The 20,032-nt window shown below is 53.0% G+C and overlaps 1 protein-coding gene across 3 annotated transcripts in view; it reads left to right on the forward strand.

The window, feature by feature from the left end:
• DYM (dymeclin) overlaps window positions 1–20,032 on the forward strand; it is a 408,809-nt gene that overhangs the window by 21,252 nt on the left and 367,525 nt on the right. For all 3 annotated transcript variants that reach the window (XM_088476488.1, XM_088476487.1, XM_088476489.1), the window contains exon 2: window positions 7,017–7,199. In XM_088476488.1, the coding sequence (XP_088332614.1) occupies window positions 7,060–7,199 (140 nt within the window). In that variant the 5' untranslated portion in view covers window positions 7,017–7,059. The remainder of the gene's footprint in view (window positions 1–7,016; window positions 7,200–20,032) is intronic.

The following is a 20,032-nucleotide window of genomic DNA, read 5'->3' on the forward strand; positions in this document are numbered from 1 at the left end:
ACGGTTACAGCACCGGTACAGGAGCCGCCCTGGGCTTTCGCTCAGGCGTTAACAGCTTTAGTGGGCCAGTTAGCTCCGCAGCCTGCGTTTACTCCGATGGGTTTGTCCCAGCAGTCTGTGGTGTCGTCACCCATGCAGGGGTTCCCACGACAATTGGTGGTACCCCACAGTCTCCCTATTTCCCCGCTCCCGGGTTCTCAGGAGCCAGCGTGGGTTAACTCCCTGACGAGTTCTGTACAGCACTTGTCGGATGTGTTGCAAGGGGAGTCTGTGATGCGGCCTCATAAAAGGCCGGTGGCGTCTCTGTCCGCTCCTTATGAGGATGACGAAGGGACGTCTGATGATGGGGAGATTCTGGATCCTTACGATCAGGAACCTCTCCATACTAAGGACGCTGATGCTAAGTCCAAAGTATATATTCCTGGACTTATTCGGGCGGTCCGCACAGCCTTGGTGATTGAGGACGAAGTTCCCCCAGCGGCTAAATCTAAGTATGCCTTTTTCAAAGATGTGAAGGGTGATGCCACAGTCTTTCCTCTTTCGGGTCAGTTGGTGGACCATTTAGAGGAGGCGTGGAAACAACCTGGCAAAAGATACCAGCCGCAGAGACGCCTGGCGGTGGCTTATCCGTTCGCGGATAATTATTTTGCTAAGTGGGAATCCCCTCCACAGGTGGATTCTCACGTGACCCGTCTTGTCCGTAGTGCCACATTGCCGATGCCATCCATGTCCTCCCTTAAGGATGCTACGGACCGCAAGGCAGAAATCTGCCTGAAGTCCGCTTATTCCCTTGCAGGGGGGGCAGCACGGCCGGCTATGGCCATTTGCTGGGTTGCCAGAGCGATGGAGCGCTGGGCGGATTCATTAGAGGCTTCTTTTGAATCCGACTGTCCGGCCGAACAGGCGGAGTTGATTGGCAATCTCCGTGATTCGGCCACCTACATCAACGAGGCGGCTCTAGACATTAGTACTCTGGTGTCTAGAATTTCTTCAGCAGCGGTAGCTGCTCGTCGCACCTTGTGGCTGCGATCCTGGAAGGCGGACGCAGATTCCAAGAAAGGTCTGGAAGCGTTGCCGTTTACCGGAGAAGTTCTCTTCGGTCCGGATCTGGATAAGATTGTGGCCACGCTGGCGGCAGCCAAATCTGCTTGTCTCCCGTCGGCCGCTGCTCCTTCTGGTTCTGGACCATCGTCCTTTCGGTCATCTAGGGCCCAGGGCAGGCCCAAACCACAGTCGTTTCCTCGACAGGCTGGCCCTAAGAAATCGGTCAAGCCCCGGAAGCAGGCATGGAGTACCAGACGTCCGGCCCCCAAGCCAGATGACAAGCCTGCGGCCTGACGGTCCGGGCCTCCCTTTGGGGGATCCCAGGGTGGGAGGCCGCCTGCTACAGTTCGCCCAGTGTTGGTCGACCACTACGACAGACACTTTGGGTTCTGGAGGTGGTTTCCCACGGATACGCCCTCTCCTTCCGGCACAGACCCCCGGCTCGCTTCTTCACCACGGGTCTACCATCAGACCGGAACAAGGCTACGGAGCTGCGGAAGGTATTGCACACTATGCTCCAGGCTGGAGTTATAGTGCCTGTTCCATTCTCCCAGAGGGGCCAGGGTTTCTATTCAAATCTATTTTTGGTACAGAAACCCAATGGGTCATATCGTCCGATTCTCAACCTCAAAGCACTCAACAAGTCTTTGCGGGTCCCGAAGTTTCGGATGGAGACCCTACAGTCCATCATTCTGGCGCTGGAACCTGGGGACTACATGGTGTCATTGGACATACAGGACGCTTACCTGCATGTCCCTATTCTTTTGCGCCATCAACAGTTCCTCAGGTTTGCAATCCGCAGCGACCACTTCCAGTTTCGGGCGTTACCTTTTGGCCTGGCAACAGCACCACGTGTTTTCACCAAGGTGATGGCGGTCATGGCGGCTTCTCTGCGGCTGCAGGGAGTCCGCATGTTGCCGTATTTGGACGACCTGTTATTGGTGGCAGGATCTCCAGAGCTCCTGTTACGCCACTTGGACCTGACCATTGCACTGCTGCAACGGCACGGCTGGCTAATCAACTGGCAGAAGTCCACTCTAATCCCGTCTCGGAGGATTCTGCATCTTGGAGCCTTATTGGACTCGGGACAGCAAAGGATCTTCGTGACGGAGGACAAGATCTCTGCTTTACAGTCAAGGGTGCGCAGTTGTCTGCACAGCCGCCGTGTGTCCTTACACTCGGCGATGAGGTTACTGGGCTCCATGGTGTCGGTGTTCTACATGGTGGAATACGCCCAGTTTCACTCCAGACCTCTGCAGCACCTGATCCTGTCCAAGTGGAACGGGCTGCCTCAGTCTCTGAAGTCCCAGACGATTGTGCTCACCCCGGAGGTTCGCCTGTCCCTTGCGTGGTGGTTACAGACGACCCACCTCAACAAGGGACGTCCGTTCTGGGTTCCAAATTGGGTCCTGTTGACAACGGACGCCAGTCTTCGGGGCTGGGGAGCAGTTTCGGGTCCACACTTGTTCCAGGGCAGGTGGACGCCGACAGAAGCGGAGCTTCCAATAAATATCTTAGAACTCCGTGCGGTCTTCAATGCTCTCCAGCAGGCACAGCGGTTTCTCCAGGGTCGCCCGGTGCAGGTCCAGTCGGACAACGCTACCACCGTGGCCTACATAAACAGGCAAGGAGGAACTCTCAGTCGGGCGGCTCTCGTAGAGGTCTCTCGGATCCTGGTTTGAGCGGAGCGCAATCTTCCGGCCATATCAGCGGTCTTCATCCCGGGAGTGCTAAATTGGGAGGCGGACTTTCTAAGTCGCCAGGACGTTCATCCGGGGGAATGGTCCCTGCACCCGGACGTTTTTCAACTACTGGTGGACAGGTGGGGTCTTCCAGAAATCGACCTCATGGCGTCCCGGCACAACAACAAGTTGCCGGTGTACGGGTCTCGCACAAGAGACGAAGGGGCGTCTCTGGTGGATGCTCTGTCCGTCCGGTGGACGTTCCGGTTCGCATACCTGTTCCCTCCGGTCTCCCTTCTTCCACGGGTAATCCGGAAATTCAAACAGGAAGGAGGGACGCTCCTGTTGATAGCTCCCGCGTGGCCCAGACGGCACTGGTTCTCAGACCTTCGGGGTCTGTCCATGGACATTCCTCTGCGGTTGCCGCTACGACCGGACCTTCTGTCTCAGGGTCCTTGCCTTCACCCGGACCTGACTCGGCTGTCTTTGACGGCGTGGCTGTTGAGACGGCCATGCTGAGGTCCCGGGGGTTTTCCAGCTCTGTGGTGCGTACCATGTTACGAGCTCGGAAACCGTCTTCCGCGAGGATATACCATCGCGTGTGGCATACGTTCTTCCAGTGGTGTCGACCAAGAGGTTATGCACCGCGGGAGTTTCGTCTGTCTCGGATTCTCGCCTTCCTGCAAGCGGGACTAGATCATGGGCTTCGCCTTGCTTCTTTGAAGGTACAGGTTTCGGCCCTATCTGTCTGGTTTCACCGTAGGATTGCTACAATCCCGGATGTGCGCACCTTTATGCAGGGTGTTCTCCGCATTCAGCCGCCCTTTGTTCCACCTGTGGCGCCTTGGGATTTGGCTGTGGTCCTGAGGGCTCTCCAAGGACCGCCGTTTGAACCACTGGGCTCAGTGGATCTTAAATGGCTAACAGCTAAGACTGTTTTCCTTCTGGCCATTGCTTCGGCCAGACGTGTTTCTGAGTTAGGGGCTCTTTCTTGTAGACCCCCTTTCTTGGTTTTTCATGGGAACAGGGCAGTGCTCCGCACTCGGCCCGAGTTTCTTCCCAAAGTTGTTTCCCAGTTTCATGTTAACGAGGAAATAGTTGTTCCGGCCTTTAACTCACCGGGTCTTTCCCTGGGTGAGGCCTCTTTGGATGTTGTGCGGGCCTTAAGGACTTATGTTGACCGCACTTCTTCGTTTAGGAAGTCGGACGCTTTGTTTGTCCTCTATGGCTTCCGTAAAAAGGGTTGGCCTGCTTCAAAGCAAACTTTGGCAGCCTGGATCCGTATGGCTATTTCTGAAGCTTATCTTCATGAAGGCCTACCGGTCCCTCCTTCTCTGAAGGCTCATTCCACTAGGTCTGTGGGTCCTTCGTGGGCAGCTCGACGTGGTGCCTCGGCAGTTCAGATCTGCAAGGCTGCTACGTGGTCCTCTGTCCATACCTCTGTGAGGTATTACAGGTTTGACACCTTCGCCTCTCAGGATGCTTCCTTCGGGCGGCGGATTCTCCTTTCTGCACAGGAGCGTCCCCACCCTTAAAGGATACTGCTTTGGGACATCCCCAAGGTATCCTGTGGATACCCTATGGACCCTGAAGTAGAAAATATGAGATATGGTAAGAACTTACCCTTGTTATCTCTATTTCTACGAAGTCCATAGGGTTCCACAGGACTCCCGCCCTGTCGCACCTGTGCTGCAGATGGGCTTTGCTCTGGTCACCGGTTTCCCGTCTCCCTCTGGTGAGAATGTGATTCTTGTATGTGTCCAGATCTTTTTTCTCTCTCTTCCTTCTCCTCCTCCGGCCTATGGCTTGATAACTAACTGAGGTGCCTTGGCTCGGGGGCGGGGTATAGGAGGGGGACCCTAGTGCATCCTGGGAGGCTGAAAAGCTTAACTCTATGGTGCCCAGCGACTGACGTCACACCTATACCCCCAAGGTATCCTGTGGAACCCTATGGACTTCGTAGAAATAGAGATAACAAGGGTAAGTTCTTACCATATCTCATATTATTCAAAGCTGGAAACGGTATTCAATCGGGAAACCGGCTGACGTAAGCCCGACAGCCGGCTTCCCGATTGCTTTATCCCGGCAAGGATTAAATGACAGGCGTCTAAATCTAGACGCCTGTAATTTTTCCGGCGCTGGTAGACCGGCGCCCAGCATCCCGATCGAAGGGATGCCGGGCGCCGTGAGCGGACAGCAGTGGGGGGGGGGAGGGTTAGGTTTAGAGCACCCGGGGGGGACTTAGGGTTAGGCACCCCCCTGGGAGGGTTAGGGCTAGGCAAGGGGAAGGGGGGGTTAGGGTTAGGCACCCCGGGGGGAGGTTAGGGTTAGGCACCCCTCTGGGGGACTTAGGTTTAGGCAGCGGGGAAGGGGGGGTTAGGATTAGGCACAAGGGGGGAGGTTAGGGTTAGGCTCCCCTAAGGAGGGTTAGGGGGGTTAGGTTAGTTTGTACTTACCTAGGGACGATCGGGATTTCCAACGCTGTCAGGCTGCCGCTGCCAGGATCTCTGCATCTGTCAGACTGACGCTGCCGGGAATCGAACTGCCGGCCATGCGTCAGCCGGTATTTCATACCGATTCCCTGGAAACCCCTCTGTTCCCCCCATTACTGTATTTTTGTGTCTCGTGATGAGATGTGTGGACTGCTGACTGTTCTGGCCTGACGTAAGATTGAAAGGTCCCCTGACACTTGTGCGGGGAAGCTCTTACAGCTGGAAGGTGTCTGCTACTGTGAGCTAGTATAAGGCAGCTGTCACTCCCCCTTGTATTTGTTACACATCAGCCAACGCACATCTCATTTTAGTTTGTGACATCTGTTGCTGATTGATCTGGCTCATTCCATGGAATTGTTGTATGAGTTACAATACAAACTTGTTAAAAATATAAGGGCCTTGTATTTGGTATCGAGTAATAGTTACTTTATAGTGTTAAAAATAGTACAGTATGATAAAAATGTTAGGCCTAGATTTATTTGGTACTTGTGTGTTTTACGGACTCATTGCAGAGAGAACCCAATGAACATTTTAAATAGTACTTGTGTATTTTTACGTACACAAGCACCGAAAGTTGTCCCCACCTAAAGAAGAAAGTTGTCCCCTTGCGGGCTCGCTGCGATCGGCACATTTTGGGCTCGGTGGCTCACTACGCTCGCCACAAGGTTATATTCCCCCTCTATGCCCTCTTGGATGGTAGGGAATGATGCTGGTCACTGGCTGATGACATTAGGGTCCTCTCCGTGAAAGGGATTTAGACATTACCATGATTGATAATAATAATAATGAGTGTAGGTCTCTTGGGTTCTCTCTGCAATGAGTCCAATTAGGATACCGACACCTGTTGGTAGGTGTCCTAACCCTTCTCCTACCCCTGTCCCTAAACCTAACTCTCCCCCTAATCCTGCTACCTACCCTCAGGATGCCGATGGTCGGGATACCGGCGCCGTTATTCTAAGCGAACTATATCCCGAACTATATATGTTTTATTAGTTACTGCCACATTTGGCTGGTAAAATATTTATTTGTATCATCGAGCAGGCGTAACTAGTACGGTGACCACCGACTATGTGTTCAGCAGGCAATACATTCTGGAATTTAGAGTTCCTGTAATGGTTCTGATATTCTCCTGTTAATGTATATTCTGTAATCTACGACCCCACAAATGCTGGTCGCCATGGTGACTAAGATTTCAGTAAGGACTGCCGAGCAAACGCGCGGCTCCGAACAGTCTCAGCTCTTACACAGTATTTCTCTTTCCCCGTATGCTGCCACAACACCTGATCATAGCGACCTGCCTGTGGATGCAGAGGGGACCAGCATTAGTATGCTGTCCCCCGCTGGCGTCAGATCCGCCCATTCAGTTATCGCCAGCATTATCTCGGCAAGTGGAGGCTCAGTGGATTGTTTGTCCTTAGAGGCCATATACACTTGGACTTCACGTAGAAGTTTAAAAAGGAAACGAAGTTGCTAATATTTTGACGCCATACAAAACACTGCCCTCAATAAACTGCTGTGCTGTATCTTTGTATCATTCCTATGCTGTGGTGTCAGGTCAAAGCTGGGTTTATTTATTCACCTGGCAGTTACAATGTATCCTAAGAGAAGACAATTGGTTCTTCAGCTGCAATGGAACAAGACTGGGTCATTCACAAACCCCACAAACAGGATGGCTTTTATCTTGTTCTGTGTTTCTGATGCAAGTCTGCTTTTCCTATACGACTTCATGTCATTTTGTTTTTGGGCAGTGCTCTGGCACCTAAATGATCTATTGACCTGTGTGTTTTGGTCTTCCCAGGCGTCCTTTGTAGTAATGCGCTGGCTGCCTGACGACTACAAACATGGGGGCCAACAGTAGCACAATAAGCGAACTGTCGGAGAATGACTACCTGAAGAAACTGTCGGGAACGGAGGCCATTTCTGAGAACGAGCCCTTCTGGAACCAGCTTCTCTCATTTACCTTCAGTACTCCGACCAACAGGTGAGCAGAGCCGATGTTACCTTGTGTAATCCCCTTCCCATTACTGCGTGTTGCTGTACTGTTCCCCTCTCTGCCCCTGAGGGTTACTGCTTCCTGGAATCATTACTCCTGCCAGTGTGTATTACTAGTCAGTACTGTTTATACGGGTCATCCTCCTTAGGAGGCCTCCATTATGGCACTGATACATACAGGTCTCTATGGGATGGTGGATGGATCTGGCTTCAGTTAGCTGGTGAGTCTGGGAAGGTTCTGTTCATATTCAACAGCCTCTTCTAACTCAGCGGAGCTAATATGAGACCTCGATGATGTTGAACAGAGGGAATGGAAGTTACTTGGTGACTCGGAACCTTTATTCTGTATCTTTATTGCGTTATTATCACCACTATGACCTGAATGCAGTGACTGTGTAAGAGTAATAAGACCAATGCAGGTGGAGGAGGAAGTAATGAGCTTCATTCCTGTCTGTAGCCTCACCGGGAACTCTTAATGTTTATCCAGACTCTATGCTGTAAGTGAGTTATCTTTATGACTTGTGTGTGTAGAATCCTGGCACTGACACTCTCTGCAGATAACGCTGCTATAAGTCACCAAGGGAGACCGATCAGGCAGCGTTCCTCAGTCCATTATTATTACATTTGTGGCCGGTTTTGCCCTCAGTAATAATAACCTAAGTTGTTGGAAACGGCGAGCACAATGGGAGCAGCTTCTTCAGTATGTCCTATACGTGTGTGTATTATTATTAATAATAATAATAATAATAATATTATAACGCCAACACACGCCAGACCCTTTCTACTTGTCTGTACTGTATTCCAAATCATTATATATTTGTCTGAATAGAAAAATGTGTCAGCTATTGTGGTGCAAATCAAAACGGCACTCGGTGAGCCTGTGCCCAATAACTGGATGCACCGACAAGCCCATTGTCCTAACAAGGAGTGTGCTAGGAGGAGAGAGGGCCTTGCCTGTAAGGCTTACAGTCTAGGAGGGAGGGGTGTGACCAGGAAGGTAAGAGTGAGAAAGGAGGGCTGTAATATGGGCTGATTGGTTTTCATGGAGAGGTTTGGTGGTGTGGAGCCTGGTAGGGAGTCTGATAGGGCGAGGGAGGGAGTTGCAGAAAAGAGGGGAAGCACAATAGAAATCTTGGATGCTGGGGTAGGAGGATGTAGAGTACGGAGTGTGACTTCCTTCAGAGTCGCCCAGCAGTGTAAGAGCATTTTTGTGGCGGCATGAGTACGAGGTCCTGAAGTTGGAAGGCAAACAATGGAGGCAAAGTGATAGTCTCTGCAGGGACAGCCGAGTAAAGGGCACAAGAGGGGATAGAGCCTGGTCAGGGCGCGGAAGTGTAGAGATGGGGGGGGAGAGAAGTACGTCCACGGAGGAGGATATCCAGACTGGGTCTGTGCCATTATGGTTGCATATAGTGAGAAGACACCTTGAAAGAGGGAGGAAAGGACATAGAAGGAATAGGCTAAAGGATAGATGATGGTCGGATTGTTTTATCACGCCCCATCTCCCGTCTGCAGTGACAGGAGATTGGGGGGCAATATTCCATTGTTTTGGGTACCCATGCTTTATTGCACATGCCGTGCCCAAATAGACAGGGCTTAGCCACATAGAGCAACCAAACCAATCTAAAGTCCTGGTTAGCAGGCAGCAAATGCGGCCCTGTGCCACTGTACCCCCTGTTGCCGTAACACTTCACCCCATGAGACAGCATATAGAGCCCTATCTCACTATACACCCAGTTACCATAACACCCTCCCATGATGAGCATATAGACCCCTATGTCACTATACCCCCTGTTACCATAACACCCTCCCATGATGCAGCATATAGAGCCCTATGTCACTATATCCCCTGTTACCATAACACTTCACCCCATGAGACCGCATATAGAGCCCTATGTCACTATACCCCCTGTTACCATAACACCCTCCCATGATGCAGCATATAGAGCCCTATGTCACTATACCCCCTGTTACCATAACACCCTCCCATGATGCAGCATATAGAGCCCTATGTCACTATATCCCCTGTTACCATAACACTTCACCCCATGAGACAGCATATAGACCCCTATGTCACTATACCCCCTATTACCATAACACCCTCCTATTATGCAGCATATAGACCCCTATGTCACTATACCCCCTATTACCATAACACCCTCCCATGAGACAGCATATAGAGCCCTATGTCACTATACCCCCTGTTACCATAACACCTTCCCATGATGCAGCATATAGAGCCCTATGTCACTATACCCCCTGTTACCATAACACCCTCCCATGATGCAGCATATAGACCCCCTATGTCACTATACCCCCTGTTACCATAACACCCTCCCATGATGCAGCATATAGACCCCTATGTCACTATACCCCCTGTTACCATAACACCGTCCCATGATGCAGCATATAGAGCCCTATGTCACTATACCCCCTGTTACCATAACACCCTCCCATGATGCAGCATATAGAGCCCTATGTCACTTTCTCTTTTGTCTGGGCTAGGGGACACTGGACCATGGGTTGTAGGTGGGAAGGCGTGGATTTGGCACTAACACTGAATTCTATAACTCCTCCCCTCTGCAACTTCAGTGTAAGTTTATTGCCTGTGGAAGTAAGGCATGTTTTTCTAGGGCTGCTCAGCAGCCTTGGTTTTCTAGCATAGGATTTTTATTTGTTTTGCAATTGCTTTAGTTTTCTTTTTTTACTAATAGGTCTCTGTGAGAGCGCCTGGGCCCGGGGATTGCGCGCTGCTGTACCTGGCAGAGGTACAGGCAGTTAGCGTGGTCCTGGGTGGCGGGCGCCATCTTGCTGGGTTTTCCTGTCGGCTGCTCCTGTGGGGAGAGCGCCGACTACAGGCTGCCCGTGGTAAGCGCGGTTTCGTCAGTGTTTTCCCCACAGAGGGGAGTAACACTTGAAGGAAGGAGCAGTGAGGCTTGCTTCAGTAAGACTGGGGGAGGCGCCATGGTTGCTCTCCAGTGGCAAAATGCAGGCTCCCAGGAAGTCTGATCACAGGTTTTTAAAGGACACAAGCCTGAAAAGCATGGAGGGAGGACAGAGCAAGTTCCTTTCCCTCTGCAGCGTGTAGCTAAGTAGTTTCAGTATTACTCTAATCTGTTCTCGTGCCTGTTTGGAGTGTGTGCATATTCATTGCCGTTGGTTATATATATATATATATATATATATATATATATATATATATATATATATATAATTGTGATAGGATCACTGGTAAAGTGGTCTGTGGCAGGTACATTTGTCCCACATTCCTGTCTTGTGTTTTAAATCCCCAGGAGAAAGTCTGCAGTGTAGCAGGCTTGAGTCTCGGCATTTTGAAAAGCCGGTTTGGGACCTGGGGGTTGTGGGTGAGAGGAGAGGGAGGGCTCCACCCACGGCCACTCCAGGTTTTGGTTCTCGCAGCCTGGTAACAGGCTTGTTAGGGTTCCCACCTGAGAGTGGCCAATATAAGCCTTGTGTGTTTAGGGCTGAGTGTCTGACCTGGGAGAGCAGACAGGGAGTTTGCTCAGAGACACTGGAAACCTATCTGTGAGTGTTGTGCTGTGCCTTTGTTGCTGGTGAGGGCATTAGGCCCTGCCAGGTCCTGGTAGTGAGGGAACCACCTGTGAAGTTAGTGCCCCGACAGGGCTAGGATTTATGTTTGTTTTCTTTATGTTATTTCTGACATTGTTCAATAAAGACTGGCGCCGACCAGCTTGTACTCGCATCCAGACTGGTGTGCTGCTTCCCTGCTGGTGTGTGTGTGTGTAAGGAAGGAGTCCCCTACCCAGGAGAGGGACCTCCTAATCTGACTGTGTCTATATATATATATATATATATATATATATATATATATAATTAATTTTTATGTGTGTTTCTGGGCCGACTGGGTGCTCTAATGACGGACAATAAGTCCACAAAGGGCCAGAACCCCACTATGGCTATATTTTTTACAAGTGCCCAGGGTCAGGTTAAATTGCTGTGTGGACAACTGGATGCAGGGTCTTTGTGTATGGACTGTCAGGTGGGGCCCACGTGTGCGCAGCCAGCTGGGGGAGCCACTCCGTTTACGGAGGAGCCGGCATGGGCTCAGGCTATGAACCGTTCACTCTCTGACCTGGTGACGTTGCTCTGCCGTATAGAGGAATTAACCCAAGCAGCGCCAGCGCCTGTTTTGCCCTCACCGCCTGCTGTTGCGGGGGGTGGTTACCAGGGTCCTGATCCTCCTTGGGTCCGTACCATGGAGCGCTCGGCGGTAGGGCTCGAGAAAGTATCGGCCCTTATGGATCGCTTCTTTGAGGGGTCTAAACTACGCATAAGCGTCCTCCTCCATCCAGTGTCTTGTTGGAGTCAGATCCCGAGGGGGAGCAAGAAGAGGAGGAGGGGGAGCTCCAAGAGGAGGTTCTGCCCAATGAGGAAGGTTCAGACTCTGCATCAAGTCAGGGCGTAGAGGACCTTATTATGACAGTACCACACTCTTTGGACTGTCTGGACCTTGATGCCTCAGCTAGGGCGGTAGGGCCGTTTAAGCGGAGGCATAAGAGGGTCGTTTGTTTCCCAGTGTCTCAGGAGCTTTCAGATTTGGTAGAGGAAGCCTGGAAGACCCCTGATAAGAAGTATGCTACTCCTCGTAAATTTGCAGCCCTTTATCCCTTTCCACAGGAGCAGGTCGCTAAGTGGGAGCTGCCTCAAAAAGTGGATGTGGCTGTGGCTCGTTTAGCAAATCACACGGCTCTGCCGGTCCAAGGGGCGGCCTCCTTTAAGGATCCGCTGGACAAAAAATTGGAGGGATGCCTTAGGATTATTTTTATGGGCGCCGGAGATGTTTTTCGCCCATTATTGGCATGTGCATGGGTCTCTCGAGCCATGGAGAAGTGGGCTGACAAATTAGTGGCAGACCTTGCCGGTGACTCATCCAGAGAGGACATACTGGTACTGGCGGAACAGATAAGGGCGGCTGCAGACTGTGTGTGAGGCTGCACAAGATGGAGCGCAGATTTCCTCTAGAGTCTCAGCCACGGCAGTAGCGGCACGCAGAGCACTCTGGCTTCGCGCCTGGGAGGCGGACACCGAATCTAAACGCGCTTTAGAGTCTCTGCCTTTTTGTGGAGGCATCCTGTTCGGCTCTGAGCTTGATACTATCATATCCCAAGCGACAGGTAGAAAGAGCTAAAGGGCTCACGTTCCTTTCGAGGAGGGGGAATGATTAGAGGTCAGGGGGTCCGATGACTCTCTTCCCAGTAGGCGCCCGGGTGCCAGGGCATCTGAGAAGGTACGCAGTCGGGAAGCCGGCGGACGTAATCTCGACGGCCAGCTTCCCGACTGCTTTATCCCGGCGAGGGTTAAATGACAGGCGTCTAAATCAAGACTCCTGTCATTTTATCGACGTCGGGAGACCGATCGAAGTGATGCCGGGCGCTGAATGCGGACAGCCGCGCGTGCGTGGGGTAGGTTTAGGGCTCGGGGAGGTTGGGGGGTAGGTTTAGGGCTCTCGGGGTGGACTTAGGGTTAGGCACCCCCCAGGGGACTTGGGTTTAGGCGGCAGGGATGGGGGGGGCTTGGTTTAGGCACTTAGGGGGGGATTAGGGTTAGGCACCCCTAAGGAGGGTTAGGCAGGGAGGTTAGGTTAGTAAATACTTACCTGGGGACGATCGGGATTTTAAACCATGTCGGGCAGCCGCTGTCGGGATTCATACCGATTCCTCTGAGAAGCCGACTACCTGACAGCCCATCCGGTCGCAGGAAAGGTAGGGGGCCGTCTCCTTCTTTTCTGAGACAGGTGGGTAGCTTCGGAAGTAGATGCCTGGGTGAGGGGCATTGTCTCCCGAGGTTATGTGATCTACCTAAGGGGGCAGCCGCCACAACGTTACTTCGTTACAGCATTACCCAGGGAGCCAGAGACGGACCTTAAACCAGGCTATCATTTCACTCTGTTCAGAAGGGGTTATAGCTCCTGTTCCACAGTCTCAACAGGAACAGGGGTTTTACTCCAACTTGTGCGTAGTCCAGAAACCCAACGGAACTTATCGGCCGATTTTTAATCTACGAGCCTTGAATGCCAGCCTGTTGGTGGATCGGTTTCGCATGGAGTCGCTCCGATCAGTGATCCAGGGTATGTCGGCAAACGAGTTTCTGGCGTCTATCGACATCAAAGATGCATATCTCCACATACCGTTTTGGGCGGGGCATCAGTCTCTACTCAGGTTCGTGGTCGGAAGAGCCCATTACCAGTTCCAGGCTCTGCCGTTCGGTTTGGCTACAGCTCCGCGTGTCTTCACAAAGATCATGGCAGCAATGGCAAGCTTACTGCATTCCGAGGGAATAACGGTGATTCCCTATTTGGACGATTTGCTGGTAAAGGCGGATTCCGCTGCCCAACTTCAGCTCCACCTGGATCACACGGTGTAGGTGTTACAGCATCATGGGTGGATACTGAATCTCGAGAAGAGTCACCTCAGGCCTTGCCAACGTCTGATGTTTTTGGGGGTGATCTTCCATACAGCACTGGAAAGGGTTTTCTTGCCCGAGCCCAAAGCCCGGGCCCTTCAGGACTAGGTCAGGAAAGTGCTGTCTGTCCCCTGGCCATCCGTTTGGCTGGACATGAAGTTACTAGGCACGATGGTCTCTACCTTCTACACCATCCAGTACGGCCGCTTCCATTCACGTATTCAGTGGGAGATTCTCCGGAATTGGACGGGGCGCTCAGACGACCTTTCTTCTCAGTTGTTGGTTTGGTCAGACAGCACTCGTCAGTCACTTCGCTGGTGGCTGATAACCGATCACCTTCTCCAGGGTCGGTCCCTGGTGACTCCCAACTGGATTTTGTCACAGACGCAAGTCTCAAAGGTTGGGGAGCGGTGACTGAGAACTTCTGTCTCCAGGGGATCTGGTCGTCATCAAAGATAGATTTCCCATTAAATATTCTGGAGCTCCGGGCCATTTATCGGGCACTGTGTGGGGCTCAGGCCCTCCTGGTGGGCCGACCAGTGAGGATCCAATCAGACAACGCCACAGCAGTGGCATATGTAAACCAGCAGGGCGGAACCAAAAGCGCACTTGCCATGGCAGTGGCAAGTCTCATTCTCTCTTGAGCGGAGACGTTCCTCCCTGCAAATTCAGCAGTCTTCATACCGGGGGTGGAGAATTGGGAAGAGGACTACCTCCGCAGGACTACGTTCCTGCCAGGGGAGTGGTCTCTCCACCCAGAGGTTTTCCAACATATTGTCCAGAGATGGGGGCTACCGGAGATGGATTTGATGGTGTCTCGCCACATTTGCAAAGTCCCTCGATTTTGTGCAAGGTACAGAGATCCTTTGGCATCCACAGTGGATGCCATGACCGTTCCTTGGAACTTCCGTCTGGCCTACATTTTTCTTCCAATTCCCATGTTACCAAGAGTACTCCGTCGAGCCAGAGCAGCAGGTTTCAGTCATCCTAGTGGCTCCAAACTGGCCACGCCGGTCGTGGTTCGCCACTGTTCTCAGGCTAGCTGCAGGGCCGGTTGGAGTCTGCCTCTGCGTCCAGATCTTCTGCTACAGGGGCCATTCCCTCACGAGGGCCTACCTCAGTTGGCTTAAAAGGCCTGGTTGTTGAGACCGGGCTCTTGAAGGCCAGGGGTTTTTCCCCTTCTGTCATCAGGACCATGCTCCGGGCGCGGAAAGCAGTTTTCCGCGCAGAACTACCACAGGGTTTGGAAAACCTATATTGTGTGGTGTGAGCAGCGGGGAGTACATACTGCCCAGTTCTGCCTGCCAAGGTTATTAGCATTTCTGCAGGGCGGTCTGGAAGCCAGCTTATGGCTTCCAGACCGCGTCTGGGTCTCCTCCCAGAGGTGCAGACTTTTTTACAGGGGGTCTTGCGAATACAGCCTCCGGTTCAACCACCAGTGGTACCATGGGATTTTCCCTGGTTATGTCTGCTCTTAAACAGGCTCCGTTTGAGCCGTTGGAATCTGTGGACCTTTGGTTCGGAACGTGGAAAGTGTTTTTTCTGATGGCCATTGCCTCAGCTCGGCGGGTCTCGGAGTTGGGGGCCTTGTCCTGCAAACCGCCTTTTCTTGTTTTCCATGACGATAGGGCTGTTCTCAGGACGGTTCCTTTGTTTCAACCGAAAGTGGTTTCATCTTCACTTAAACCAGGAGGTTGTTTTTTCCTGTTTTCTAGCCTTCAGAGTCCTCAGGGGACCAGGACGATCTATCACTGTTCTAGTGTTCCCTCTAGCTCCGGCGGCAGGCAGGGCGCCGGAGCCAGAGAGGGCAATCGCTCGCGTCCGAAAAGGGGGCGTGGTCATGAAAAGGGGGAGTGTCTATAAGACGCGTCCCCTTTTTGTCATACTTGGGGGCGTGCCCGGCGCTTATGGACATGCCGGGCAGCCCCCAAATGCTGCAGAAAGGGAGAATAGATGCCGGGCGCATGCGCCCGGCGTCTATTCTCCGGCGGTGACCGGGTCACCGCATGTTTCTCCACCCGCGGGGCACTGCGTCCCGCGGGTGAGAACGGCTCCCGCAGGCTGTGAGGGCAGGGTGCTTTTTGCCCTCCAGAAGGAGGTCAGGGCGCCGCGCCCCGCTAAAACAGCCTAGCGGGAACGCTACTGTTCTATCACTGTTGTCCGGGCCCTGCGCATTTATTTAGATAGAACTTCGATCTTACATAAGACGGACTCTTTATTGGTTCTCTACGACGCCCACAGGGCCCACAAAGCAGACCATTGCAAAATGGCTCCGCTCAGTGATTTCAAGGGCTTACTCAGAGGCGGGGCGCCTGGCACCAGCTAGGGTGTTGGCTCATTCCACTAGGGCCGTGGCGGCCTCCTGAGCGGCGCGTCACGGGGCCTCGGCTGAACAAGTTTGTCACGCAATTAACTGGTCCTCTGTCCACGCGTTTGTGCGGTTCTACAGGTTTCATGTTTTTGCCTCCGGGGACGCCCATTTTGGGCATACAGTTCTCCGGTCAGGCAATCTGAGCGTTCCCTCCCATGGGGGCTGCTTTTGAACATCCTATGGTCCAGTGTCCCCCAGCCCAGACGAAAGAGAAAATAGGATTTTGGGGTACTTACCGTTGAATCCTTTTCTCTGAGTCAGCTGGGGGACACTGCGTTCCCTCCCTCACGCTCAGCGGTATTGAGTATAAGTTATGATTTTGGGTCGTATTGACCGCCAATTTAATTTTTATTTTTCGGAGTGACCCTGTCAATGAGTATTGCTTCTCCGTACCAGGCACTTTTGAAGTTGTACTGAAGTCAGGGGTTGCAGAGGGGAGGAGTCATAGATTTCAGTGATAGTGCCAAATCCACGCCTTCCCACCTACAACCCGTGGTCCAGTGTCCCCCAGCCTGACTCAGAGAAAAGGATTCAACTGTAAGTACCCAAAAATCCTATTATACCCCCTGTTGCCATAACACCCTCCGATGATGCAGCATATAGAGCCCTCTGTCACTATACCCCCTGTTACCATAACACCCCTATAATGCAGCATATAGAGCCCTATCTCACTATACCCCCTGTTACCATAACACCCCCTATAATGCAGCATATAGAGCCCTATGTCACTATACCCCATTACCATAACACCCCCCTATAATGCAGCATATAGACCCCTATGTCACTGTACCCCCTGTTAGCATAACACCCCCTATATTGCAGCAAATAGAACCCTATGTCACTATGCCCCCTGTTACCATAACCCCCCCCCCCCATGATGCAGTATATAGGGCCTGATATAGCATAGGGCCTGCGACAGCATTGCGATCGTACTGTGGTAACGCATTCAGATACAAAGCCATCACAGAGTGAGTGACTGGACGTCAGCATTTGGTGGTGGTGACGGGGGAGTGGTTGGAGAAACACATCCGTGCCTGTCCATTTGAATACCGTGCATAAATTAGCCACTGCGACGGCATACGCAACTTGTGTGCCGATGTTACCGATGTGTACGCAGGACTGTGAAGTATTATGGATGTAAGTGGTAGTGCTCGTCTCTATGCTGGCTGAGTGGTTGCAAACATTTGCATATTTTCACAGTTGAATTACGTGTGGTTACGCAGCTGCAATCGCAATAGCGATCCGTGCTGAATCAGGCCCATAGAGCTCTATGTCACTATACTCTGACACCCCCTATATGCAGCATGTAGACCCCTATAGGTGCGTACACACAACGATTTTTTGAACGATTTAACTATAACGACTTCGTTATCGTTAAATAGTTTGTAAAGTCGCTCATTGTTTTTAAGGTGAACGATGAACGATAATTGTTCATGCGTGTTCACGTTTGTAGTTCATCGTCCATTCTGACTGTCCAACAAACGATTTCCATTCACTGTATGCTTGATTAAAGAAACGTTCATCGTTCATGAAAATCGTTTAGTAATTTAGTAACCAAAGATTTTTAGTGAACGATTTTCGTTCAGATTTTCCCTTGAAAAAGTGAACGAAAATCGTTCATTAAAATCGTTGGTTACTAACATCGTTGTGTGTGCATGCACTCTATGTCACCATACCCCCTGTTACCATAACACCAGCATAATGCAGCATATAGACCCCTATGTCACTATACCCCCTGTTACCATAACACCAGCATAATGCAGCATATAGACCCCTATGTCACCATACCCCCTGTTACCATAACACCAGCATAATGCAGCATATAGACCCCCTATGTCATCATACCCCCTGTTACCATAACACCAGCATAATGCAGCATATAGACCCCTATGTCACTATACCCCCTGTTACCATAACACCAGCATAATGCAGCATATAGACCCCTATGTCACTATACCCCCTGTTACCATAACACCAGCATAATGCAGCATATAGACCCCTATGTCACTATACCCCCTGTTACCATAACACCAGCATAATGCAGCATATAGACCCCTATGTCACTATACCCCCTGTTACCATAACACCAGCATAATGCAGCATATAGAGCCCTATGTCACTATACACCCTGTTACCATAACACCAGCATAATGCAGCATATAGATCCCTATGTCACTATACCCCCTGTTACCATATCACCCCCCATTAATGCAGCATATAGACCCCTATGTCACTATACCCCCTGTTACCATAACACCCCCCTATAATGCAGCATATAGACCCCTATGTCACTGTGTCCCCTGTTACCACAACACCCTCCCCCTCCCCCCCATACTTTGGCATAGATACTTTGAGTCCTAAATTCCCCCACGATTGAGTCAATCTAATGTTCCCTAGATGGCCAAAATAATGGACACCCAAACATCACACCTATATGTTCTTGTTGAATGTCATTCTGTAACCAAGTACATTATTATGGAGTTGGTCCCCCCCTTACACTATTACAGACTCCACTATTTTGTTCACTTGAGTTTGGAACATGGTTCTGGGGATTCTCATCCATCCAGCCACAGGAGCATTAATGGGGTCGAGCACTGATGCTGGGCAGACGGTGTTCAGTGTAATTGATGTCAGGAAAGGGCTTACCCCTTGCGTGTTCATTGGTCTGCTAAGTGACCTATGGGGTTACACAAGCCGGCCACAACAGATGCACAAAAGAGGCTAGGAGATCTGTCAGCAGACTGAGATCCTGGCCTTTTCAATGTTGGCGACATTCACTCCTCCCGCCCCGACAGTGGTGACACGCCTTCGCTCCTCCCGCCCCGACAATGGGGACACGCCTTTGCTCCTCCCGCCCCGACAGTGGGGACACGCCTTTGCTCCTCCCGCCCCGACAGTGGGGACACGCCTTTGCTCCTCCCGCCCCGGCAGTGGGGACACGCCTTTGCTCCTCCCGCCCCGGCAGTGGGGACACGCCGTCGCTCCTCCCGCCCCGGCAGTGGGGACACGCCGTCGCTCCTCCCGCCCCGGCAGTGGGGACACGCCGTCGCTCCTCCCGCCCCGGCAGTGGGGACACGCCGTTGCTCCTCCCGCCCCGGCAGTGGGGACACGCCGTTGCTCCTCCCGCCCCGGCAGTGGGGACACGCCGTTGCTCCTCCCGCCCCGGCAGTGGGGACACGCCGTTGCTCCTCCCGCCCCGGCAGTGGGGACACGCCGTTGCTCCTCCCGCCCCGGCAGTGGGGACACGCCGTTGCTCCTCCCGCCCCGGCAGTGGGGACACGCCGTCGCTCCTCCCGCCCCGGCAGTGGGGACACGCCGTCGCTCCTCCCGCCCCGGCAGTGGGGACACGCCGTCGCTCCTCCCGCCCCGGCAGTGGGGACACGCCGTCGCTCCTCCCGCCCCGGCAGTGGGGACACGCCGTCGCTCCTCCCGCCCCGGCAGTGGGGACACGCCGTCGCTCCTCCCGCCCCGGCAGTGGGGACACGCCGTCGCTCCTCCCGCCCCGGCAGTGGGGACACGCCGTCGCTCCTCCCGCCCCGGCAGTGGGGACACGCCGTCGCTCCTCCCGCCCCGGCAGTGGGGACACGCCGTCGCTCCTCCCGCCCCGGCAGTGGGGACACGCCGTCGCTCCTCCCGCCCCGGCAGTGGGGACACGCCGTCGCTCCTCCCGCCCCGGCAGTGGGGACACGCCGTCGCTCCTCCCGCCCCGGCAGTGGGGACACGCCGTCGCTCCTCCCGCCCCGGCAGTGGGGACACGCCGTCGCTCCTCCCGCCCCGGCAGTGGGGACACGCCGTCGCTCCTCCCGCCCCGGCAGTGGGGACACGCCGTCGCTCCTCCCGCCCCGGCAGTGGGGACACGCCTTTGCTCCTCCCGCCCCGGCAGTGGGGACACGCCGTCGCTCCTCCCGCCCCGGCAGTGGGGACACGCCGTCGCTCCTCCCGCCCCGGCAGTGGGGACACGCCCTGCTGAGTCTGGCCCTTAATGCTCTATATTTCCTTTCACTGCC

This window comes from Taudactylus pleione, unplaced genomic scaffold, assembly GCF_031769625.1.
Source record: "Taudactylus pleione unplaced genomic scaffold, aTauple2 ptg000189l, whole genome shotgun sequence".
NCBI lineage: Eukaryota > Metazoa > Chordata > Amphibia > Anura > Myobatrachidae > Taudactylus > Taudactylus pleione.